We start from the raw sequence: 23,620 nt of genomic DNA, 5'->3' as shown, positions 1-23,620 counted from the left end.
GCAGTAAAATCTATAGCAAAATCTAGCAGGGTGGGGCAAGTCTGTATCTTCTTATTTGGCATTTAATTTGAAACTTGATCGGTACGTTAAGGTCATTTATAGACGTTTAAAACAGAACACTGCTGAATTTCTGAAGAACTTCACCAAGAAATCTTGGTCCCCACAGGGACATGCGATTCAGCAGAACTTGTGTTCTCTAATTTCCCCCTTAAAGCTCATTCTGATTTTTTTCCAAACTGGATTGTGAGCTTTGTTGGGTTTTTTCACACCAAAATCCCTTCCTATCTCCATGTGCATTCCCCCCCGAAATTTATGCATAATTTGGGTGCATTATTGAGAGGAATGCCTTTTTGAAATACCCATCGTGACTAATGTGTGCTTGCGTCCATGTCTCAAATGTACAAATCTTTTCATGCACATTTTTCAAATGTACGTATTTTCTGACTACACTTTTTGTTAATCGAATCCCATTGCAAGCCTAGAAATGTAGGGACTTCAGACCACAGATTGCAGGTACAGGTTCCTCTCTATTCGGCCCTGGCTAGGCCTCATCTCGAGTATTGCGTCCAGTTCTGGGTTCCACAATTCAAGAAGGACGCAGACAAGCTGGAGCATGTCCAGAGGAGGGCAACCAGAATGATTAGGGATCTGGAAACAAAGCCCTATGAAGAGAGACTGAAAGAACTGGGCATGTTTAGCTTGGAGAAGATGGAGGGGAGACAGGATAGCACTCTTCAAATACTTGAAAGGTTGTCACATAGAGGAGGGCCAGGATCACTTCTTGATCATCCCAGAGTGCAGGACATGGAATCATGGGCTCAAGTGACAGGAAGCCAGATTCCGGCTGGACATCAGGAAAAACTTCCTGTCTGTTAGAGCAGTACGGCAATGGAGCTAGTTACCTAGGGAGGTGGTGGGCTCTCCCACACTGTAGGCATTCAAGAGGCAGCTGGACAACCATCTGTCAGGGATGCTTTAGGGTGGATTCCTGCACTGAGCGGGGGGTTGGACTCGATGGCCTTATAGGCCCCTTCCAACTCTATTATTCTACTAGCTGTACCCGGCCACGCGTTGCTGTGGCTCAGTCTGGTTAAATGGAAAAGAAAGAAAAGAGAAAACGCACATTTCTAATATGTTTAATTTCACAATGCTTGTGGGTATACAATATTTTTTGCTGTTCCATTGTCTGTGTAGATATAGAGATTGTCTGGTTTGCCGACTCTAGAACACGCAACATATAATTGTCCATGTGAGAAGCAATCTGTGTCTAGATCTAAACCGCACATTTCTAAAGATTGGCCCTGAGCTTTGTCGATGGTGATTGCAAACGCCAATCGAATTGGGAATTGCAATCTCTTAAATTGAAATGGCATATCCGTTGGAATCATAGGAATGCGAGGAATGAGGACATTTTCACCTTTGAAAGGTCCTGTCAAGATTGTTGCTTCTACGACGTTGCTCAGTAATTTTTTTACTGCAAGCCGCGTGCCGTTGCAAAGCTTTGGCTGGTTGATATTTCTCAACATGATAATTGGCATGGCGATTTTCAATTGCAGTACGTGCGGTGGCATCCCTGGCAGATCGAGTGAATTCAAAAATTCTGTTGGATAATTAACCGCTTCATCTCCTTCCACAACAGTGTCGACGGACTTGTATGTGACTGCCTCGCTTTGAATGTTAGACTGAATAATATTGTTAAGTTCATAGATGTCTTTGTTCTTGGCCGCAAGAAGAGCTCGTTCACTCAGCCAATCGTGATTCTTATAATTGGTTTGAATATTGGGAAAGACTTTTTGAACCAATTCTTCTTTTGATGTCACTAAATTGCAGAAGTTATGAGGCAATGAAATTCGTCCTGAGGTCAGATCAACCAGCACCTTTCCGTTCCCAATTTCCAGCAATTGACGTGAGAATATCTCAGCTGATCGATCGTTTTGCAGCTCGAGACGCATATTTGTAGTTAATGTTAACGTCTTTACATGTCACCACAAAGTAGAGTATTTCAGGCAAGCATTTATTTCGTCCGCTGGTGTCGATCGAGGAATTACAGGTAATGTTTGCCTGAAATCTCCTGCAAGCAATATTAATGCGTTCCCAAATGGTCTGATGTTTCCACGCAAATCTTGCAATGATCGATCAAGAGCCTTGAGCGATTTTTTGTGCGCCATTGTGCATTCATCCCAAACAATAAGTTTGCATTTTTGCAATACTTTTCCCATGCCGGATGCTTTGGAAATGTTGCACGTGGGAGTTTCAATGAATTGCATGTTCAATGGCAATTTCAAAGCGGAATGAGCAGTTCTTCCACCTGGTAGCAATGTCACAGCTATTCCGGATGACGCAAGAGCTAAGGCTATGTCATTTTGGGATTGAATTGCTGCCAGAATCAATGTAATTAGGAATGTTTTACCAGTTCCTCCTGGCTCATCTAAGAAGAAGATTTTTCCAACCCCGTTATTGACAGTTTGCATTACTTGATCGTAAACGCCATTTTGCTCAAGCGTTAGCTTAGGAATATTTGATTGCACATACGACAAAAGATCACCCGTGTTGTAATTTTGTTCACGATGCAATTCTACATCGAACGAAGCACGCGTCATTTTGACATAACGTGAAGAAAGCAGTTAACCTTGTAGCCAGTGGATTCAGGGCTATTTGTTGCACATTTGCAGCTGTGAAATAAACGCATTGTCCATTTTCTAGATGTACTGCTAAGTGAACAACAGCTGGACTTCGTTCATGTATGGGAAATGAAAGAATTTGCCATACAGCTTCATTGCTGCTTATGTATCTTCCAGCCTGACCAGCATGTGTTGATTTTACGTCCAACAGATGGCGCTGTTTTTTTTTACCTGTCACAGGTGTGGTGAGGCGGTTAGTGGGTTTTGGCCCCTCTGCTAGGCCGGAATCTCCTGCCAGTTACCTTTCTTCAGAACTTGGAACTTCCATAGAAGGCCGCAGTTCCGAGAAACATCGCTAGATGGCGCCAAATAGGAGAGAACATGGAAATAGGAGAGAAGGCAGAGGCAGTGGATTGGCCTACTGGTTGGTGATGTCACAATGACTTCTCTCCTATTTGCATAAGTGGCTTGGAGGAGGCCTCTGGGCTTTTATATACCCTATTTCTTTGATTCTAAGACACACTTTTGTCCCCATCTATAATATAGTTACATAAAAACACGTGCGTATTCAAATGCAACGTTGTGTCAAAATTTCAAAGCAATCGGTGAAGAACTTTCGGAGATTTTAGATTAGGAACAAACGAACATTTGCATTTTTATTTATATAGATAGATGATTCTATGATTCTATGAATTCAGACTATGTTTGGTTCTAGGAGGTGCAAACTGAATAAATGCTGATTAAAAAACAATAAATAAAATGAATTTCTCATGCATCCGTAGCTTTGAATTTTTGTTTCTCCTTGAGAAGCAAAAAAAGCCCATGGGATCTTCAAATGGAAATTACTTGAAAACCATAAAATTAGCAGCATCCAGCCTGCTAATTTTGGATTGGGGCCACCACACTCCCAGCATGGCTGGCCAATGGTCAAGCTGGCTGTGGCTGATGGGAGTTGACATCCAAAACATCTGCAGGGCACCAGGTTGGGAGTGCTGCCCTAGACATTCCTGACCTCGGGCAAGATTCAAACCCAGGCCTGGTTCCATACTTTATCACCTTCCTGAATCGTTGCTAACGCCTCCGCCCCCCACCACTTAAAGAAAATAGTACTTAGCACAGAGACATCCATTCATCTCCCAGGAATGTTCCATAATATTTTTCTTTTGCAGCATTACACAGCTACTAATGAATATATATATATATATATATATATATATATATATATATATATATAGTTGCAAAATGCCAAATCTGGTGCATGTTTCATACCATGTAACAAATGCTTATTTGTGGCTTTCTTTCCATGTGAAATATAATATAACTGCTTGTAACTGTATAAATTCAATTATGCATACATCTTTCAGCAGTCAGCACATGGTTTTTCTTTATTTTTAATAATCCCCCTCCCCATGCAATAATAATAATAATAATAATAATAATAATAATAATAATAATATGCAGCTTCCCTCTCCTTTGGTGGGGGGGGTGGACAAGGGAGTGAGCGAAGGAATTGGGAAAGAAAGGAAGGGGCAATGTTGAAATGAATATACGTGCAATGTCAAATTAAACCGTTTTGGGGACGGGTGGGGGTTGGGTCTTTGAAAGGACTGGCAGCTGATCGAAACACTTTGGGGTACTGAAATATGAGGAACATGTAAGAAGGGGCCTAGCCTTCAATTTGGTTTCAAGAGCAGCGTAAGCCATACTCACACGGCTGCTTTCTCCCACTGCACATGATGAGATCAGCATGGAAGCTGGTCCAACACGTCTCTGGCAAGCCTGTTTTTAGGAAGCATACCAAAGACGTGCGCCCTCCAGCTCTTGCAGAGATTTGTTGGTGATGGCGCAAGGAGCTGTGCATGAGCCAGAGCGGCTTCAGTTCTCTTCAAGTAACAAGGGTTAGGAAGTGTGATGGCCACAGCTGAGCCAACACTGCTCAAAAGACAATTTGTAGGCCACTTTGAAGACTTTTCTCTGGATTATTCTATTTTGGTGGTTGAGGCCACCCGACCCCTGCACAAGTACCCAGAATTAAACCAGATCCAGGGCTTTATGGCAGATGCAAAATGGTGGCCTGGCTGCATATGGAGTTGCTCCTGCTGCCACTTACAGCAGAAACGACGGCAACAAAACTTGGGGCAGCCGGATGGTGGTGGTGGTGAGAATAAAGCTGCATGCTACCACCACTGCAAATAATGAGCCCCACTCCTGAGAAACTATTGTAAAATCCCCCCTCGAGAAATCTAGAAGAATTATCCCCCAGTTTCCTGGCTCATAAACAGGATGAAGTATTTTGGGAGTCCATATGTGCACAGCTCTAGTTATCAGCACCATGTTCTGACCAACTGAGCGAACCAGCCAGCTCATGGTAGGTTTCACGGTGGCACTGCCTAATACGTGGGCTTCCTGTTTGGACTTACTGTTGGACATTCTTGGCTCCAGCATGGGACTGAGTATCCGTTCAAGTCTTTGATGATGATGATTGATGATGATTTTAAGCGAATGTCATAGACAAGGAGAGAGGAAAGTACGTTGACAACTCCTCCAGGCCTTTTCTCTCTTTCCATTTTGTTTTCTAGCCACCTTTTTTGATCTAGATCCTTCATATGTGTGTGTGTGTGTGTGGGTGTGGGTGTGTGGGTGTGTGGGTGTGTGGGTGTATGTGTGAAAGTATTACTGGAAACAATAATTACTGCAAATTGTAGCAATGTGTATACCCATGTTGCTAAATTGCATGTCCTTTTTTGATTGCAGAATGTGACTTTCCGAATTGTGGAATCAGTCTTTGTCGCTCTTGTTTTGTGCCACATACAGTAGTTCTGTCCTCTTCCAGGGCTTTTCAGAACCTGTTTTGCTAAAGCAATGATAGGGCTAATGGTCACATTTGGGGTCTCTCACCATGACAGTGTTCGGCGGAATGTGGTGCTGGGGTCCGTACACGATCCGTCATCTGCATGACCAACCATATCAGCAGTTTGCCACTGGAGGGCTGCGGACACAACAGGCCGTTAGAGACAACCCCCTGTGACAATGGGCCATGTTTGGGGAAAGTGGAATGGTTTGCCGGAAGCTGGAGCCAGGTACTTTTAATCTTTTATTTATTTATTTATTTATTTATTTATTTATTTATTTATTCAAAACATGCATGTCATGCTCTTCAGCTGGAAGGAGTCCTGGTGTCACTTACAGATCAGTAAAAAGACGACCATCCCTGCCTTCAGGTTTAGAATCAAAAAGGACATGACACAAAAGGGAAAAAAAACTGATGTGGACGGGAAAAGAAAACAAGAAATTGTAGTCCCTAGATCTGAGCATGAGTGCTTGTAATGCAGTTGTAATAGCTGTAATGCAGTGGGAAGTTGTGGGCCTTCTTATCTTGAATAGCTGGAATGGAACCAACTCAAAGAGAGGATGGCTGGTTTCTCAGCTACGCTGTTGGAGCGGCCCAGCTTGCTTTCTCTCCCTCAGCAACAGCCTGATGGAAAGGAAAATGGATGGTAACGGGGCGGGGGGCGGGGGAGGCGGCAAAGCCGACGAAGCTGGCTTCTCCGCAAAGCTGAAGGTGGCCCTGCTTCCCTTTCAGTTCCTGCTTCAGCTCAGGGGAAACCCAGCCAAAATTAAGCACTGGTAAGTCCTGTTGGCTCCAGTGGGAGAGCTCACCATGTGGTTTGAGCTGCAACTGTATGAACACTTATGTAGGAATAAACTCTATATAAAATCAGTGGGGTTTGCCTCTGAGAAGATTTACGTAGGATTATGCTATAAATCTCTCCCATTGAAATCAATGGGGCTTCAAAGTGCTTACCATTGGCTGAAGCTGGGCAAGCCCATTGTATATATTGGCAGGCCTCCCCTCCCCTCTCCCCACCCCCTCCCCAATGCAAACAGGATTTGGGTGGGTAATGGTCACATTCCAGTGCATTTTGGTCTTATTCCCCCCCCCCCCCCCGGAAGAATTATCCTTTGTTTGCTTCATCTGTTTTCAATGTCTTTTATACTTGTGTGTTTTCATTGCTAGGACAAAGTGTGTAGTGATGGAAAGGGGATTGCTTTGTTTCTCGACACCTACAGTTGTATTTTTTCCTGACTAGGATTGTGCAGCTAGTAAAGACTAAAGGGGAGAAAAACTGGTAAACTGTTAGAACAGTTGGGGATCTGTTCCCCTCACTCCAAATTAAGGATGGGTGAGAACTTTGAACTGGTTTTTTTTGTGTCCTTGCATGGTTGTTGTTGTTGCTGTTGTTGTTACAAATTTCTCCAATTTGCACCTCCAAGACAGAGTTGCGTTCTGAAATCTGTATTTTTTAAAATTTTATCTTTCCAATCCAGCTTGTCTTAGGGGGAAAATGCACATATTGGGGGAAAGTGTGCCCCACTTATATTTTACAAATGTGCACACAGACACAGTGTTTTAGCACATGGAGAAAGTACTGCATGTTAGGGCTGTGCTCCGCTTTGGTTCGTAGAAGCGATAGCGGAGTGGCCTGATTCGCCTCCAACAAAGGCGGAGACGAATCCAGTGGGGGGCTGCGGATCAAGGTGAAGCGGTTCGCCTCAATCCAGAGCTCCAGACACAGGTAAGTGGGGGGGGAGGGGGACTCATCTGGCACCCCCCCCTGCCGTAGTTGTTGAGGCGACGGCAATGGAGCCAGGTAAGGGGGCAGGGGGAGGGGGGCTTACCTGTGTTGGTTGCAGGCTTCAATTGAGGCCCCAGCTTCAAGCTGGAAGAGGCTGCGGCTCTCTCTTCTGGTTTGAAGCCAGTGCCTCAATTGAAGCCCGTGACAGACACAGGTAAGGGGGCAGGGGGAGTTTGGCTTACCTGGCTCTGCGGCTGCCACTGTCCATGCAGTGATGGCAGCAGAGCCAGGTAAGGGGGCAGGGGGGGGAGGGGGCTTACCTGCTTCCATCGCGGTCCATCGCAGGCTTCAACTGAGGGCCAGGCCTCAAAATGGAAGCTCGGAAACTAATTGGCAGCCAGTGAAGAGATCTTAAAACTAGTGTAATGTGGTCACCCCTAGGTGTACCAGTGACCAGCCTGGCTGCCATATTTTAGACTAATTGAAGTTTCTGGACTAGGCACAAAGGTAGCCCTATGTAGAGCACATTGCAGAAGTCAAGCCTCGAAGTTACCAGCACCTGCACAACCGTCTTTAGGTCTTCTAAAGGTCTTTGACAAAACAAATGATCAAACTTTTAAGGCTTCATGTCTTCTGCAATAGAACTGGCCCCTTTTTATCCACCCCCTCCCCCATTCAAAGCATGTTGTCGGGAAAGAGATCTAAACTTGATTAGAGATGAGTTATATAAACAAGGCAAAAAACACCAGTCGAGAATTTCACAGAAATCCCAGCTATGGAATCATAATGAAATGCAGTGTTTCCTCCCCACACTTCCCCGGATGGAGAGGAAAAGAGGGATCCAATATGAAGCTCCCCTCCCTATTTTTTTTTAAATTAAATCTCAAGGCTTTGCTTTCTATTGACATCAACCTCGCATTGCAGAGCACGTGGGCTTAAGCAGTCCTGAAAAAACCGTTTATTTCTTTTCCTTAGCAAGGCCTCCAATTACCATGTCTGAAAGTCCCCCAGCCTATGCTCAGCACCCGAATCTCATTCTCCTTGCATAAACATCCTTTCCAGAAACATACCTCTGAACGGCCAAGCTGGGTTGTAAATGGCGGAGCAGCTCCCAAGTTTTGTTTTGTTAACTGGCATCTTAAGAGTTAATCTTCTCTGGGGCTAGCAATTTACAATGCTGTTAACAGGAATTATGTCTTGAACTCCTGGGCACCCACACAGAGTTTATCCATAAATCTACCATATTGCTTCGGGCTTCTAATTTATTTCTCCAAAGTAATAAATTCTTCAGGAATATGCACCCACGGACATTTTAAAACCCATAATACTTTAATTCTCCACTGTTAGCTACAACACACATATGCACACACACACACATTTGGAGGGGGGAGCACAAATATGTATATAAGATTGATTCATACAGAAAATGGCAGAAACATGGTTCATTGGATCTGATTTATAGACATATTTAGGGCAGAATATCAGACTATTGGTTTTATTAAGAAACCAAGACCTGCACAGCCTTGTTTGCTAAATTTATTTATCTTTTCTTTCTTGGCTGCCTTTTAGGGCAGAAGCCCTCCCAAGGTGCAGCAATAACTTTATTTATTTGTAACATTTCTATACTGCTGATTATAATAGAATCTCTCAGCAGTTCACAACATTAATAAATTGCCATTTCATTGTTACTATGGGGATGAGCATACAAGCAAAACTTGAGTTCATCAGAATTCTCCAAATTCAACTTCAAAGCTTGTTCCAGCTCATGTCTGTATCCAATTGCCATCTTTGTTTTTCTCTTTTTGCATAGAAATTCTCATTTTTTAAAAAAAATGTACACATTGATGGTGTACATCTTTGAAATGTACGCATTCTTCTCGTATTGAATAAAGAGTGTTTGTGTGCAGCTCTTCATGTGCACTTTTCAAATGTGCATGCTTCTAAACACATTTTTTTTTAGGGATTTGCTCCGCTCCAATTAGAAGCGTAGAAGCAGAAGTGAATTGGCCTGTTCTGCCTTGCCCAGAGGCGGAGTAGAAGCGGACCGGGGACCCCTAGAAGCAAGGCGAAGAGAAGCGCCCATTTTTGGAGCGCTTCTCTTTCCGCGGACCGATCCGATCACCATTTTGAAACATTTTGCCCATAGGATTGCATTGCGGAAAAGAAAAGGGGATAACCGTGTTGTCTTTGAAGCTATCTTTTTGAAACTTCTTGTGCTTAGAGAGTCATGGCTGGGGGTCATTTTGAGCCTACTCTCAGCTCTCTGCGTGGTGCGGCTCGCTTGCTAGAATTTTTTAAAAGTAGGGTAAAGGCGGGAAAAAGATTACCTTTTCGATTGCTGAGGGGCAGAGTCAACTCCCGGTCATGATCACATGATCCCAAAGTTGGAGGAGGGGATAGGCAAAATGGGTAACTTGGGATTCTGGGAACTTCTCTTTCTTAGTCTGAACGGACTTTTCCCAGTGTTTTTTAAAACAGTAGCTCCACCAAATGCACAAACACAACCTGAAATCATATACTAAGCCAATAATAAGAGATAGAAACACAGCACTGCTACCCACCCTAACTTTGGGGTACAACTGAAAAGATGTGGTGCAAGGGGATGAGCTCCCCTAGGGCATGTGGACGTGCCCTCACTCTCTCCTGTACTTGGAGGGCCATCAGAGCCCTCCAAAGAGAGTAACCCGGTGGAGCAATGCCTATCATGAGTTGAAGTGAGAGCTTTGCTTCTTAAAAGACTGGTTCCTAGACAGGACCAGTTAAATTGGCCGATGATTCCCCAACTGGGCACGTCCACCACCACCCCCCTTATTACTGGTAAAAGACTGATATAGCTTTTTTAAAAAAAGTTCTTCTTGTTGTTTATTCAGCAACACTGCTGCTTTTAATTCCACCCCTCCTTTGTTTATTTATTTATTTATTTATTTATTTATTTATTCCATTTTATATGCATTACTGGCTTATCCTTGGCTCACTTCCTTATGCCCCCAGAAATGTCTGCTGCCTGCCTGCCTTCCCTCCCTCCTCCCCTGCCCGTCTCCCAGGGATGTTGTGTGTGTGTGGCTTTGACTCAGGGGAGAAGTCCTTCCTGCGCTCAATTAGGCTTTTGGAAGTTCCAAATCCATTTTTCAAGTGTGGAAGAAGATTCATAGGTTTATCTCTACTCCCCAATTCTTGGCATGTTGGGATTTCCTTTGAAATGGCCCCATTGAGCTGTCTGCAGGTTTAAGCCCCACCAAAAATCAGGGGATGATGGGATTGCCTTGTACCTTGGCATGATTGTGGGTCTAGATGGCATCTGTGAGTGTGCCCACTTCCCTTTTTTTTATCTGTCCAAATGTCAGAGAACAGTCCACGTCTGCAAATGGGGTGCCCGATTTCATAAATTCCCCAAAAATCAGGGGATGATGGGACTGCCTTGAGTCTGGGCGTGCATGTGTATCCCTGGATAAGCTATCATGATGGTGAGTTTGAGGTTTTTAACGTGCACATTGACGGAGCTATCGAAAGGGGTGTGAATGGGGTGCCCGATTTTCATAAATTCCCCAAAAATCAGGGGATGATGGAACTGCCTTGAGTCTGGGCATGCATGTGTATCCCTGGATAAGCTGTCATGGTGGCAAGTTTGAGGTTTCTAACATGCAAATTGACGGAGCTATCGAAAGGGGTGTGAATGGGGTGCCCGATTTTCATAAATTCCCCAAAAATCAGGGGATGATGGGATTGCCTTGAGTCTTGGCGGGCATGTGTATACCTCCATGAGGTGTCATGGTGCCAAACTTGAGGTTTCTAACTTTAACAGAAAAAAAGTTGTATCCTTTTTATCTTAATGCAAGCCTATGGGGGGGGGAAACGGAGCTCCGATCCGGATCCGGAGCTCTGCAGCGGACATAGGTGGAGCGGGGGTGGAGCGAAGCAGCCTGATCTGCAAATCGCGGATCTGGAAGAGAAGCGGAGTGGGGGGGTCTGTGCACACCCCTATTTTTTTTGGTCCACAAATCTCATTGCCAGCTCAGAAATGTATGGGCTTCAACTGCAGGTTGTGTTCTTCAAGCCTGTGATCAAACTGGAAGGCATGAAGTGGGCAAATATGGATCAAAAGCAAACAGCTTTCTCATACATCTCTACACTGCATACCTATCAGCTAGAACTGTCAGTGAAATGGCTACGAAAGTAAAATTTCAAGGAAATTTGGGTGATTTGTACTTAGGTAAAAGTTTTGAGCAATTCCAAGGGAAGCCAAATGCATGCCAGAGGGATTCTACCTACCCCAGGCTGCCACAGGATTTAGCCTGATGTGGAATTCAAAGTGAATGGGCTCTCTTCAAGTGAAAGTGGTATAATGAAAGTGTTTTGATAAAGATTTGGGCTGTGCTCCACTTTGCTTCAGATCGGAGAAGCGATAGCGAGGCAGCCTGATTCGTCTCCGACAAAGGCGGAGATGGATTGGTTCGGGGAGCTGCGGATCGAGACGAAGCTGATCAAGACCAAGCGGATCCTTTGCCTCGATCCGGAGCTCTGAAAAAAAGGTAAGTGGGGGCGGCGACGGCGGCAGAGCCAGGTAAGGGGTAGGGGGGGAGGGCAGCTTACCTGGCTCCATTGTGGTCCAGCAGTGGCTTCAACTGAGGCTGAGGATTCAAACCGGAAAACCAGGCTGCAGTCCTCGGCCTCAGTTGAAGCCACTGCTGGACCATGATGGAGGCAGGTAAGTTGTGAGTGGGTAGGGGGGGGCTTACCTGGTGCCAACGCCTCTGCCACAGAGCTCCGATTCAGATCCAGAGCTCTGCAGCGGAGCAGAGCAGACCATAGGCGGATCAACACGGGGCGGAGCAGACCCGATCCGGAAGTTGCGGATCGGGAACCGGAGCGGATCAGGGGGGTCCATGCACAGCCCCAATAAAGGTGATAGAAAATCATGCACAGCCCGAGGTGGTCATCCGATTTCACATCAAGCAAAATTCGAAGGTAATATGCAGGCAGTTCCTCCTGTGAAACACTGGCGACAAGGTAGATTCGTTGAGGGAGGGAGGGGGCCATGGAGTGTGTCTTGTCCAAAACTTGGAGCTGGCACTAATTTTGCCCCACGTTTTTAACATGTCTTGTGAATAATACAAATGTTAAACTTCCAGTATTTCAGACCTTGATCAGTATGTGTGCATTTTAGTGTACCCTTGGTAAAGCCCGTGTTGATTTTACTCAGTACACCCTGTACTTTTCACTGGTACTGAGGATAAGTATCTATTCAGGATATTACAAAAATTCTACCCCAAGTATAAACAATACCCTCCCCCTTTTTAAATAACAGTCAATTGTGCTATGCTTAAAAAAAAACCGTTTGGAGATCATACTCTTTCGAGTGACATAGAAACCAATATATTGTTGGATTTGTCTTCTAAAGACCTTTTTTCAAAAAGTGCCAGGAACAGTATTGTGTGTGTGTATTTAACCTTTAAAGAAGCAGTCAAAGGCTCCGTGAGCCAAAATTTGCATTTCAGAACTGGAACCAACACCCCTTGCTCATGAGTGCGTTACGAAGATGAAAAGAACACCCTGGTGGATTCTAACCCTTCCAAAATATCGCACGGAATGGGATTTTTTTTGGAAGCAAGGAAAGCTGAATTCTCACCTCAAACGCTGGAGGCTTAACAAAAATGTTAACAAAACCGTTAACCCCAATAGGGTCAGTTTCACTTGGGAAGGTGAAACTCTTTCTTTCTTTCTTTCTTTCTTTCTTTCTTTCTTTCTTTCTTTCTTTGAAAAAAGCTTTTGGATACTGTTGCCTTGTGATGAGAAAAGTGATCCTGTGATTACCCAGGATCTAATTGAATGATATGCGAGGAAAAGATCCAGGGCAAAATCCATACTTGTGTAATCAATACACAACTAGTATTTGGGTGACCCTTTCTTTATCTTGCATTATCCATGGGTTTAGTTCAGATCAGGCAAAAATGTCAGCTGTATTTGGGCATTCAACACACAAGGTAAGCAAACATGTGAGTCAGGAGCAGGAATACACTGAGTAGCCCTATCTGCTGGTACGTGCTGATTGAGCAGGAACATCTGCAGTGGAGGGGCCCCTCTGCAGATGTCTGCACTCAATGCACAGACATCAACAGAAGAGGCCACATGATGTGTGCTGTGTTGAAGGCAGGTTTATGCAATGCAAACCTTCTCCTGGCTTGCATGTTCAGCTTCCTAATAGGTTGAACACCCAAATAGGGCTTAACTTCTTACTGAAAGCTGCATCTGGGTACATGGGAATGGGAGCATAAGAACAGCCATGCTGTGCTGGATGGTATACAAAATTATGATAGAGATGTACATAGTGTGGATAACAGGTTCATTCCATGAAGCTGATTGGTGGGAGATTTAGGAAGTACTTCTTCACACAGCACCTAGTTAAACTATGGAATTTGCTACCACAAGACATAGTGATGGTCACCAATTTGGATGGCTTTAAAAGGGGGTTAGACACATTCTTGGAAGAGAAGACTATCAATGGCTACAAGTCCTAGTGGCTATATGCTGCCTTTAGTATCAGTACATCCATTGCTACCGTGGGTGAGTGCTGTTGTCCTCATGTCCTGCTTGTCGGGTTGGCCAATATGTAAACAGAATGTTGGATAAGATGGACCCTTGTTCTGATCCAGCAAGGCTCTTCTTATGTGGAGCTCAGAACTGGAGTATTGTGTCCAGTTCTGGGCTCCACAACTCAAGAAGGACGCAGACAAGCTAGAGCGTGTTCAGAGGAGGGCAACCGGGATGATCAGGGGTCTGGAAACAAAGTCCTAGCTTGGAGAAGAAAAGATTGAGGGGAGACATGATAGCACTCTTCAAATACCTGAAAGGTTGTCACACAGAGGAGGGCCAGGATCTCTTCTTGATCCTCCCAGAGTGCAGGACATGGAATAACAGGCTCAAGTTGCAGGAAGCCAGATTCTGGCTGGACATCAGGAAAAACTTTCTGACTGTTAGAGCAGTATGGCAATGGAACCTAGGGAGATGGTGGGATCTCCCACACTAGAGGCCTTCAAGAGGCAGCTGGACAACCATCTTTCAGGGATGCTTTAGGGTGGATTCCTGCATTGAGCAGGGGGCATGATTCTCTGTTCTGTTGTTTTTATGGATCAATCCAAAAGGCTGTCTAATGCATTATCCTCCTCCCTCACTGGCTTCTTAGAAGCCCAGAAATTGAACATGAATAGCCCAGGGGCAGCAAACCTGGTGCCTCCCAGATGTTTTAGACTACATATCCTGTAATCCCTGATGATGGGCCATGCTGGCTGGGATTGATGTGTGTTGTCATCCAAAGTATCTGAAGGATACCTGGTTACCTGTAATATCCCTCTCTCCATTGAGATGTCCAATCAATTTCTAATCAAGTACAGATGACTATATATTTTTCTGACTATGACACACACACACACACACACACACACACACACACACACACTGTGTTCTTCTTTTTCGTTGCCAGTATTTTGAACTGTATTCCAAAATATAACAACATTGAATGTGAAATAGTGATTTCCTAATAGGGATGATATTCAGTGACAGTAATGCCTTTGACCATAAGCATTCCAGTTAGCTATCATGAGCAACAAGAACAAAAGAAATACCTTGATGGACCTTACATCAAAAGTCCATCTAGTCCTGCATTCTGTTTTCCATTGTGGCCAACCAGATGCCTTTGGAAAGCTCACCCCCCACCATTCCCCCTTCCCACTGGCATTCAGTGGGATATTGAACATGGAGGGTTCCATCTAGACATCTGGATTTATAGCCACTGATAGATCTATTTTCCAGAATCCAAGTCCTGCCAAACTGCTGTAATTCATTAATGCTGGAAACGAGGCATTCTGCCATCAACCGTGACTGTGAACAGGTGCTACATTAGGACTCTCCTGGCTGGAAAAGTGTAATCTAGAATCTAGGATCAAGCATTTTCAACCTCAGTCAGCCCATCAGCAATCCTTTGTTTGGAGGGGGAAGAAGGGGGAAAGACTAAACCAGGTCTTTTACTCAGTGGTGCAATTAGGTAATTTAAGGCTCTGGATTTAATAGCAGAGGGCTATATGCGACTTTTTTATTTATTTATTTTGCAATTCATTTTTGACCTGGATTTATTAGGGGTGTGCAAATCAGCAACTCTAGAGCTCACCAAAGTTACCTGAATGCTATATCAAAACTTGTTCCGACCTGAGTCCGTATGAGATTGTGAGCTTGGGTTGTTGTTGATGTTGCTGCTGTTGTTGTTTCACATGGAAATCATTACATATTTCCTTGTATATCCCCTACCCCCCTAAATGTACAGTAATTGCCATAGAGGGGTGAGGGGTGAGCTCTTCAGATGGTAATGCATATTGCTTCACTCATTTCAGAATGAAGTGAGCTAACCTTGCCGTGCTGTGTGGCTCTTAAGCTCATTCTATTTAGTGGAGCTCAGGATGTTATCTGCTCTGACATCTTCTCCTGACAACACTGGTACTTCCAAGCCCTCCTACGATCTCCTGAACCAAAGTGGAAATGTATGTTTTCCCTCATGAGGCAAACACCAGCTTGAAGAGGGGGTAAAGATGTGTGATCTCTCTCCCCCCACCCCCACCCCGACACACACCACTGTAAATTTCTACAGCTGCTTTGGGTTTTAAACAAAATTGTAGCGAAAAACTTGTCCAGCTGTGGCCTGACTTTTACTGTACCCCCTTATTTTTAAGTAAAATTAGGTGTTTCTTTCTATAGAGATAGAAGGCTCCACCCACATTTGATTTAATTTTGCAAACTGATACCATCATTCCACGAAAGTGGTTATTAAACTTGAAGTGTTGAGCCTCCTGTATATGTTGCTTTCAGAGCGAAATCAATTAATCCTTCTGATTAAAGTCAAATGCTTGAAACAGCTCTTGGACAGAGACAGATGTGGGAATAAAGCTGTAATAAATACAGGCCCAACTGTTGAAGAGATGTGGAACAAAGATCTAAGGAAGAGACTGTCCAGTTTACACATTCCGTTTTTTGGGGTTTGTTTGTTTGGGGGTGTAGGAAGTGATTAGTATGTACCTCTGCCATTAGCTCTCTACAATAGTTCCCAGTCACATGTATGCACAGTTCCAGGGTTTCATCCTCAATATTAAAGCACCCCCTGTTTCCTGCTTCTGACTCTAAGCCTGGTCTAGAATTGGCATTTGCAAGCAAAGTGATCTGATTTGCACCTCCTGCACTAATGTGGATTGATCCTGCATGTCTCTGAATTTTCCAATGCACCTTCGTGGCTTTAAAAACATACCAAAATGTGTATAAAAACGAGCATTTTAGGATAAAATTATCTGCTAAAATTGAAAGGGGCTTGACATTTGGAACATACTCAGATCCTATGAATTCAAGAGTAATTATTGCAATATTTAGATATTGCTGAAAGATAAATTCACAGATGCTGTTCACAGAAAAGAAAGCTAATACATGAGATAAATGGTCAACTTGTATTGCGTAATTGGAATTCCCATGACAGTCATATTCAGTGTGTTAGGAATTTATTTTGAACAGCGCTAAGAATGAACACATGTGAAACTGAACAGACGGTGACTGAAATACATAGCTGGATACATCTACCCCTTGTCTAGACATTTCTTTGGCTGGAAATACTTGTTGGATCAATGAAAAGTGTCCTTTGGTTCCACAATTTTTCAGGCACCGTACTGAAGGAGGCTGAAAATACTGTATTCACACATACAGAATCTGGCAGTCAAGTAGTCATAGACTGGCTTGCCCATCCCTACTCCATCATTGACAATATTGGGGTTACAATGTGGTCCCTGATTGGCTAGGAATGCTTCAGGAGGGATAAAGCCGCAAACAGGTTTTAAAAGAAGAACATTATTAGGTTGTTTTTACATGAAACGTTTCAGACTCCTCAAAGATCTCTAGGAATAGAAACAGCTTTCAATCAAACGCTTCTCTCTCTCTCTCTCTCTCTCTCTCTCTCTCTCTCTCTTTTCATGAGATGGGTTTTTGAAATGAGGTTGTTCATGATTAAGTATCACATCCAATCTTTTGAACCTACTAATAATCTTACTTTGACTACTTGGATTGACAGGTGTGACGGAGCCACCAGGCATGGTTTTGGAATGTACTGCAAAAGTATTGTTTGTGAAGAATGAAATGTTGTAAACTTGCTTTCCTTCCATTGGGGAATGTTAGTAAAGGTTGGCTGAAATATAAAAATTAAGTCAGTGTGCCCATTAATTTAAGATAGCAAAGAACAAACGGAGAGAAATGGAACAATGTTTAGAAAACATTTTTTTTAGACTAGCTACCTACATTACATATCAGAGTTTCTGCTTTCTGTTGCCTCATACAGTGTTCAATTGAATGTGGCAGTGGAACCCAGCAAAGGGAAGTGATCTGTATCAGAAAGACTGAAAACAGCTTTGATATGTTGAATCCCTATGAGTGTTCGTTTCTGGAAAGACCTCCCAGCCAGCAAACCTGCTACCTCAAGCCTTGTGGTGCTAAATGGTTTAGTACTGAATGGAGCACAGTAAGTATTTCACCATCTTATTTAGTTCTTCTCCATCTTTACTGTCGAACACACATTTGCTCACCCACTGGAAGAGTTCTTTGAACTGAATGCAGAGATTACTTAGTGATAGGTAAAATATAACTGTTACCAAGGCAGAAACACACTTTGTAGAGAAGGGGGCGGCTCCCAGAAACGGTAGCCATGGGTAGTCCTCCACATTTGCCTTCTGAAATGTCTTGTTCAGTTTACCACATGTCCTGGCAACTTTAGGATGTGGATAATGATAGTCTCTATCATTGGCTGAGATTCAGAAATGAAATTTGAACTGGGGACTTCTGGTTCATACCCCAGTCTCATAAGTACCTGGCTCAATGATGCCCAAAGCCGGTCCAAGTTCCTGGATTGCTTTGAGCCTTTGGAGAAATAAACATTTTTCCTGGTCAATCCCAGCAGCACTTACCCTCACTGATTCATAATTCCATTAGGAGAATGGGGGAGAGGTCTATTTAGAACCTCCCGAATTTAATTTCTGAATTAAAATGCCTCAGACATTTTATGAGATGTCCAGCTCAGTGGAGTACCCAATAAAGAGCTATGAAAATGGCAGTTGGGCCTTAAGGCACATCTGGGAAACATAACTTCTGGTAAATTCAGGAAAGAAAAAGGGAGTAAATACTAAAAGTGGACTTTTGATTTATTTCATACTGCCACTTACACTCTTCCGAAAGTTACCCTGGAAAGAGGTCTCATTTAACAAGTGGTAAACCAAGGTTGGTAATTTATTTTCCCCCCTTCAAAACTCACCCCTCTCAAAAGTGCCTAGACGCAGCTTTGCTGCCTCATGCCCATCAGTAAGGTTGTAGTATTTCCCTGGAGTTTGTGGCTTTAGCTGCTCATTTTTGCAGCAATGGAATGACCCTTTTCTTTCACTCTTGCAGATAGGAAATCAGGCAATTTCTCTATGCTTTCCAAAGTAGCATTTTAGTGGCATTCCTAGAACAACAAAGCATGTGTTCAAGAAATATCTTTCTTTCTTTTCTTTTTCTGTTTTTCATTTGTTAAGATCACTGTGTGCCTGTGTATTATGTTAGTGGGCATGTAACAACATTGGTCTCCTCTAAACAACTGAAAATAAAAAAGTCCCACAACTCCTTCAAATAATAATTTAAAATGAGGAACTTAAAGAGTAGCTAGTTGACATCCACAAGATATGTGAACTCCTTCCTCCTTGGATGTTTTGACAGAGCTGTACGTGGTGAACCCTCTGATTCCTTGTTGACTTTCTTTTTCCTTTTTCCTTTTTGCAATCTCCTCCTTTCCCTGGCCAGCCAAGAGCTCTTAAAAATAATTTGATCCTAAACCCCTTCTGAGACTCTTCACACACAAGCTGCTAAGTATGGAAATGGTTTTGGCTTCCACTCTGCTCACTCGTCGTGATTGCGTTGCTTCCCGGATAGTTTCTCAAGGAATCATAGGAGGAGGGCTAATGACTTTAGCCAACCATGCTTTAAGACAGAGGATGAAATTATGAGAAAATGCCTGTAGGCAAAGTATATTTTCTGAAGTGATCGCAACCCAAATGCAACTCCCAGCAACAGAAGCCTGGGTGCAGGGCAAAATGGCAGTACTGATGTCAGTTCATATCCTATGGATTCTTGCTGTTGCCAGTGAAAAACTTAGTCTCGGGCTAAGATATTGGCTTAGCTTGAGGTTCTGAAATGCTACATTTGGAATACTGTGTCCAATTCTAATTGCCCTATTTCTACAGTAGATATCATAAGTGAAGGGTGTGTGGAACAGTTGAAAGAACTGGGTAAGTTTAGCCTGGAGAAGAGAAGATTAAGGGGAGGCCTGATAGGGATCTTCAAGTATCTGAAAGGGTGTCATGCAGAAGATGGAGCAGACTTCTGTTCTGTTTCTACAGGGGGCAGGAATAGTACTAATGGGTGGACATCAATGGCTACTACCCATGAGGGTTGTGTGCTACCTCCAGTATTCAAGGCAGGAAGTCTGTGTGCACCAGTTGCTGGGGAACATGGGCAGGAGGGTGCTGTTGCACCATGTCCTGCTTTGTTGGTCCCTGGCCGATGGCTGGATGGCCACTGTGTGAACAGAGTGCTGGACTAGATGGACCCTCGGTCTGATCCAGCCTCAGGGCTCTTCTGATGTTCTTATGTTTTTATGACATTGAAGGAAGGAGTCTTCTGCAAAACAACCAGAGGAGGGTGGAGAGAATGGGCCCTGCTCAAACTTGCCAAGGTTCTTCTTTTTCCAGCATTTAAAAATGTGCACTTTCCAGCATGCATTCCAAGTGCACACTCTCCCTCCATTGTCTAAAGCAGAAAAATGTGTGTGTGGGGAGAGCATTTTCAGAAATGCACTCTTGCACAAGCACACCCAAGCCTGTGAACATTTCCGGACAATTACGCTCCAGCTTGCATCCAGGTTCAGGTTTGTGAATGGGATATGATTACATGTTTGGCAAACAGAACAAAATTCTCATACACCCCCAAGTCAGAGCTATTTGACCCTAGAACAGATATGGTATGTTGTCCTTTACTAGAGGTATTTGAGCAGAGGCTGTATGGGCATCTGTCAGGGATGCTGTATTTCAATCCTGCATTGTAGAGAGTGCATTCAGCAGGGGCTAGGACTAGATGACCTCCAGGACCCTTCCTAGAATAAGAGCGTAAGAAGAACCAGGCCAAAGGCCAACCTAGTCCAACACTGTGTCCACACAGTGCTCAGCCAGATGCCGATAGGAAACCTACAAGAGAACTTCCAATGGTATAATTCTATGGTTCTATGATATGATCCTGGAAAAGGAACATAATAGCCAAACAAGATATTAAAATCTCTGGAGCACCTTCTCCATGAGGAAGGCTAAGGGGAAAGTCAACAAAGGGGAGGCAACACGATAGAGATTTCTGACATCATGAATGGTGTGGAATACAACTTGGGATCATGTAGTGAAATGGGCAGGCAGTAGATTCAGGAGAGACCAATGGAACCAGTGTTTCAGACAGTACACAGTTAATGTAGACCTCTCAGGCCCAGAATGTGGCCATGGAAGAACCCCTCAATGTTTTCTTTCCTCAGGGCCCCAATCCCAGAAGGACATCTAGGACCAGTCCCCTGATTCTAAAGGAGATTGCATTGTTACCTTCAGATTTTGAGGACTCCACATCCAAAGTCGCCACCACAGCATAGTTGCCCTGGTACTATCACAGCCAAGGATTCAAAAGCAGGCATGCCCCCCCTTTAATGGGGAAGAGCTCACACAGTGTGTGGGAGGCGCCTGCAGTTTCTGGGAAGCTCAAGCCCTACTTAAAGCTCAGCATGAATCTGCCAGTTGTTGGAGCAATATACAAGCTGAACTTGACTGGTTTCAAGTCCAACCTGGAGCTCTCTGTGATACTATTCACTCCTTGCTTTGCTTATGTGGTATCTGGCCTTCACTTTGGCTGACCTCACTTCTAGAATCTTGTCCATGCCAGCCATCCTAAAAGTCAACCCTTGCTAGGCCTTGCCTTGCCTATAGGATCTGAACGTTTGGTTGCTGAGCCAAACCAACCCTGGTTTGACCGGACCTATCTCACTAAACCAAGGAGCTGGGCTTGTTGCTTGTCTCCCTGGGAACCTGGATGTAACACTCCCTTCAACTGGGTTAACCCCCATACTCAGCAGGACTTAAAATAGCAGAGAAAGCTCAATGCACATTGTCCTACTTTTGGGTCCCTGTTCAACGACAGCTGGTTGGCCATGGTGTGAACAGTGTGCTGGACTAGATCAGCCCTTGGTCTGATCCAGCATGGCTCTTCTGATGTGCTTATGTAATGGCTCTGAAAGTGGTGATCAGCTGTGATGGTTCCATGGGCAAAATTAGTAGACCTCTGAAGTGAGGAGGAGATTACTACAGCTCAGAGAATGGAACTTTAGCAGTCACTCTGCTGCTCTGCAACTACATAATTGCCAGATTCCCTTTCTGATAGAGTTTGTGTTTTATTAGTTCTAACTTCTCTACCTCCACCACCTCCTTCCTTGATCCTTGGAAGGTCTGCTCTGACCTTGACCTGCACATAAGGTATCTTCCTTCTCTGTGCGAGTGAAATATAATGATATGGGATGTTGGCACAAACGATTCAGGTGGAGATGGCTTGAAAGTTGTAACTTTCAAGATTTTGATATTATGATAGTAACCAGCAGTGGATTGTGCTACAACAGGACAGATGTCTATGTCAGTATGCAGAGGAACACACGGCTGCTGGTGGTGGGGGGATCCTTTCTCATTTCAGACCTCACCGTTAGAATTGCATTTCTTTTTTCATTGCAGTGCTCAAAATCCTGTGAAGTTGGCTTTCGAATCCGAGAAGTGCGATGTCTCTCAGATGATATGACGCCCAGTACCAAATGTGACACACAACTGAAGCCAGTGGAAAAAGAGCAATGCAACACTCAGGACTGTGTGCCTGAAATAGGTAGGGAAAATGTTACAGTTATTCTAACCATGGGACTCCATCTAGTGGAAGAAAAATAAATTTAAGCCACCATGTATCTTCAAACAGTCCCAAGTCAGATTCGTGTGTGTGTGTGTGTGTGTGTGTGTGTGTGTGTGTTACATGTGTGTATTGAAGGGAGGCTTAAACCAAACCAAAATAAAGATACCACTTTTGAAAAATATGTTTTTTTCACATGAGAGTTAGAATTTTTTTATAGAGATATATACAAAAAGAAGAAGAAAAGAAGAAGGTTTGCTTTGGAGTGCCCAGGAATTTGAGGAATCTTTAGCATCCGGGGGGGGGGGGGGGAATGACAGCATTTGTGCATGGTTTGGTGTGTGTTTCATGAGAACGTTCTGCCTTTTTGAATGTTTGCTTGGGTGGAGACGGCTTTGAAACAAAACCCAAAGTCCTTGACATGGTGGTATGCTGTGTTTCAAATAGATTCCATAAGCAACTATATACCAAGGCTTAAGAGGAAGAGAGTTTTAATGTGATTTGTTCATTTGTTCCATTGCCAGTATCATTATACCTTTATACTGAAGGAAGCAAATAGCTTAAGTCCCCCTAAACTAGTTGGGTTGGTTCTGAAATGAAATAGCACAATTCCACAGCAAGCTAAATGAAAAGGAGATAGGGTTTACTGAAAGTAGAAAAGAAAACCCATATCTAAAACCACATGGCAAAGAAGTAAGTCTTACAATTGTTCTTTGAGCAGAAACATCTGTTGCCTCTGGACTCAAAGTAGCCGTGACCCTGCTTTCAGGTGCTAGGATCAGAGACATGACCCAGAAACTTGGGTACATTTCTTTTTATGTTGCCGGGCTTTTGTTAACCCCCATCCCATAACCAGATTTCAGCTGCCATCTATGTCAGATGCTGATTACCGAATTCTGCTTACCCTTTTCCTTTTGATGCATCCTGAAGTTTGTTATGTCATTGTGTTTAGACATGATGACAAGTCTGGCTGAATCTCTCCCCCACACACATACCCTGTCCTTCTCTCATAGTACTAGAACCTAGGGCCACCAATGAAGCTGAATGTTTGGAGGTCCAGGGTAGATAAAATGGAAGTATTTCTTCACAGAGGACCACAAGATGTAGTGAAGGCCACAATTTGGACAGCTTTGAGAGAGGGTTAGGAAAAAAAATGTGGAGGATAAAGCAATCAATGGCTCCTAGTTAGGAGGCCAAGATAGGACCTCAGGTTTCAGGGGGATTATGCCTCTGGTTGAGTGGAAGGCGCTAAGGCATACATATCCTGAGCAGAACACTTTTTATGTTTGTATGTACTCTGGGAAGAGGTGAGCTAAAATCAAGAAGACATTTGAATCCCCGCCCATCCCTTCCATCAGGCTTAATGTAAACACCCAGACATGAAACCATTTAAGCTGAGGTCCCCAA

General features: G+C 43.8%; 2 protein-coding genes across 4 annotated transcripts in view; both read left to right on the top strand.

The window, feature by feature from the left end:
• TARS3 (threonyl-tRNA synthetase 3) overlaps positions 1-23,620 on the top strand; it is a 556,255-nt gene that overhangs the window by 514,519 nt on the left and 18,116 nt on the right. The window lies entirely within an intron of this gene.
• Positions 1-23,620, top strand: part of THSD4 (thrombospondin type 1 domain containing 4) — a 387,535-nt gene that overhangs the window by 361,696 nt on the left and 2,219 nt on the right. For all 3 annotated transcript variants that reach the window (XM_063142589.1, XM_063142590.1, XM_063142591.1), the window contains 3 exons: positions 5,528-5,701; positions 17,556-17,735; positions 22,051-22,195. In XM_063142589.1, coding sequence (XP_062998659.1) covers positions 5,528-5,701; positions 17,556-17,735; positions 22,051-22,195 — 499 coding nt within the window. The remainder of the gene's footprint in view (positions 1-5,527; positions 5,702-17,555; positions 17,736-22,050; positions 22,196-23,620) is intronic.

The sequence above is a fragment of the Elgaria multicarinata genome, chromosome 16 (genome assembly GCF_023053635.1).
Source record: "Elgaria multicarinata webbii isolate HBS135686 ecotype San Diego chromosome 16, rElgMul1.1.pri, whole genome shotgun sequence".
Classification (NCBI taxonomy): domain Eukaryota; kingdom Metazoa; phylum Chordata; class Lepidosauria; order Squamata; family Anguidae; genus Elgaria; species Elgaria multicarinata.
This window is presented reverse-complemented; position numbering and strand designations above follow the sequence as displayed.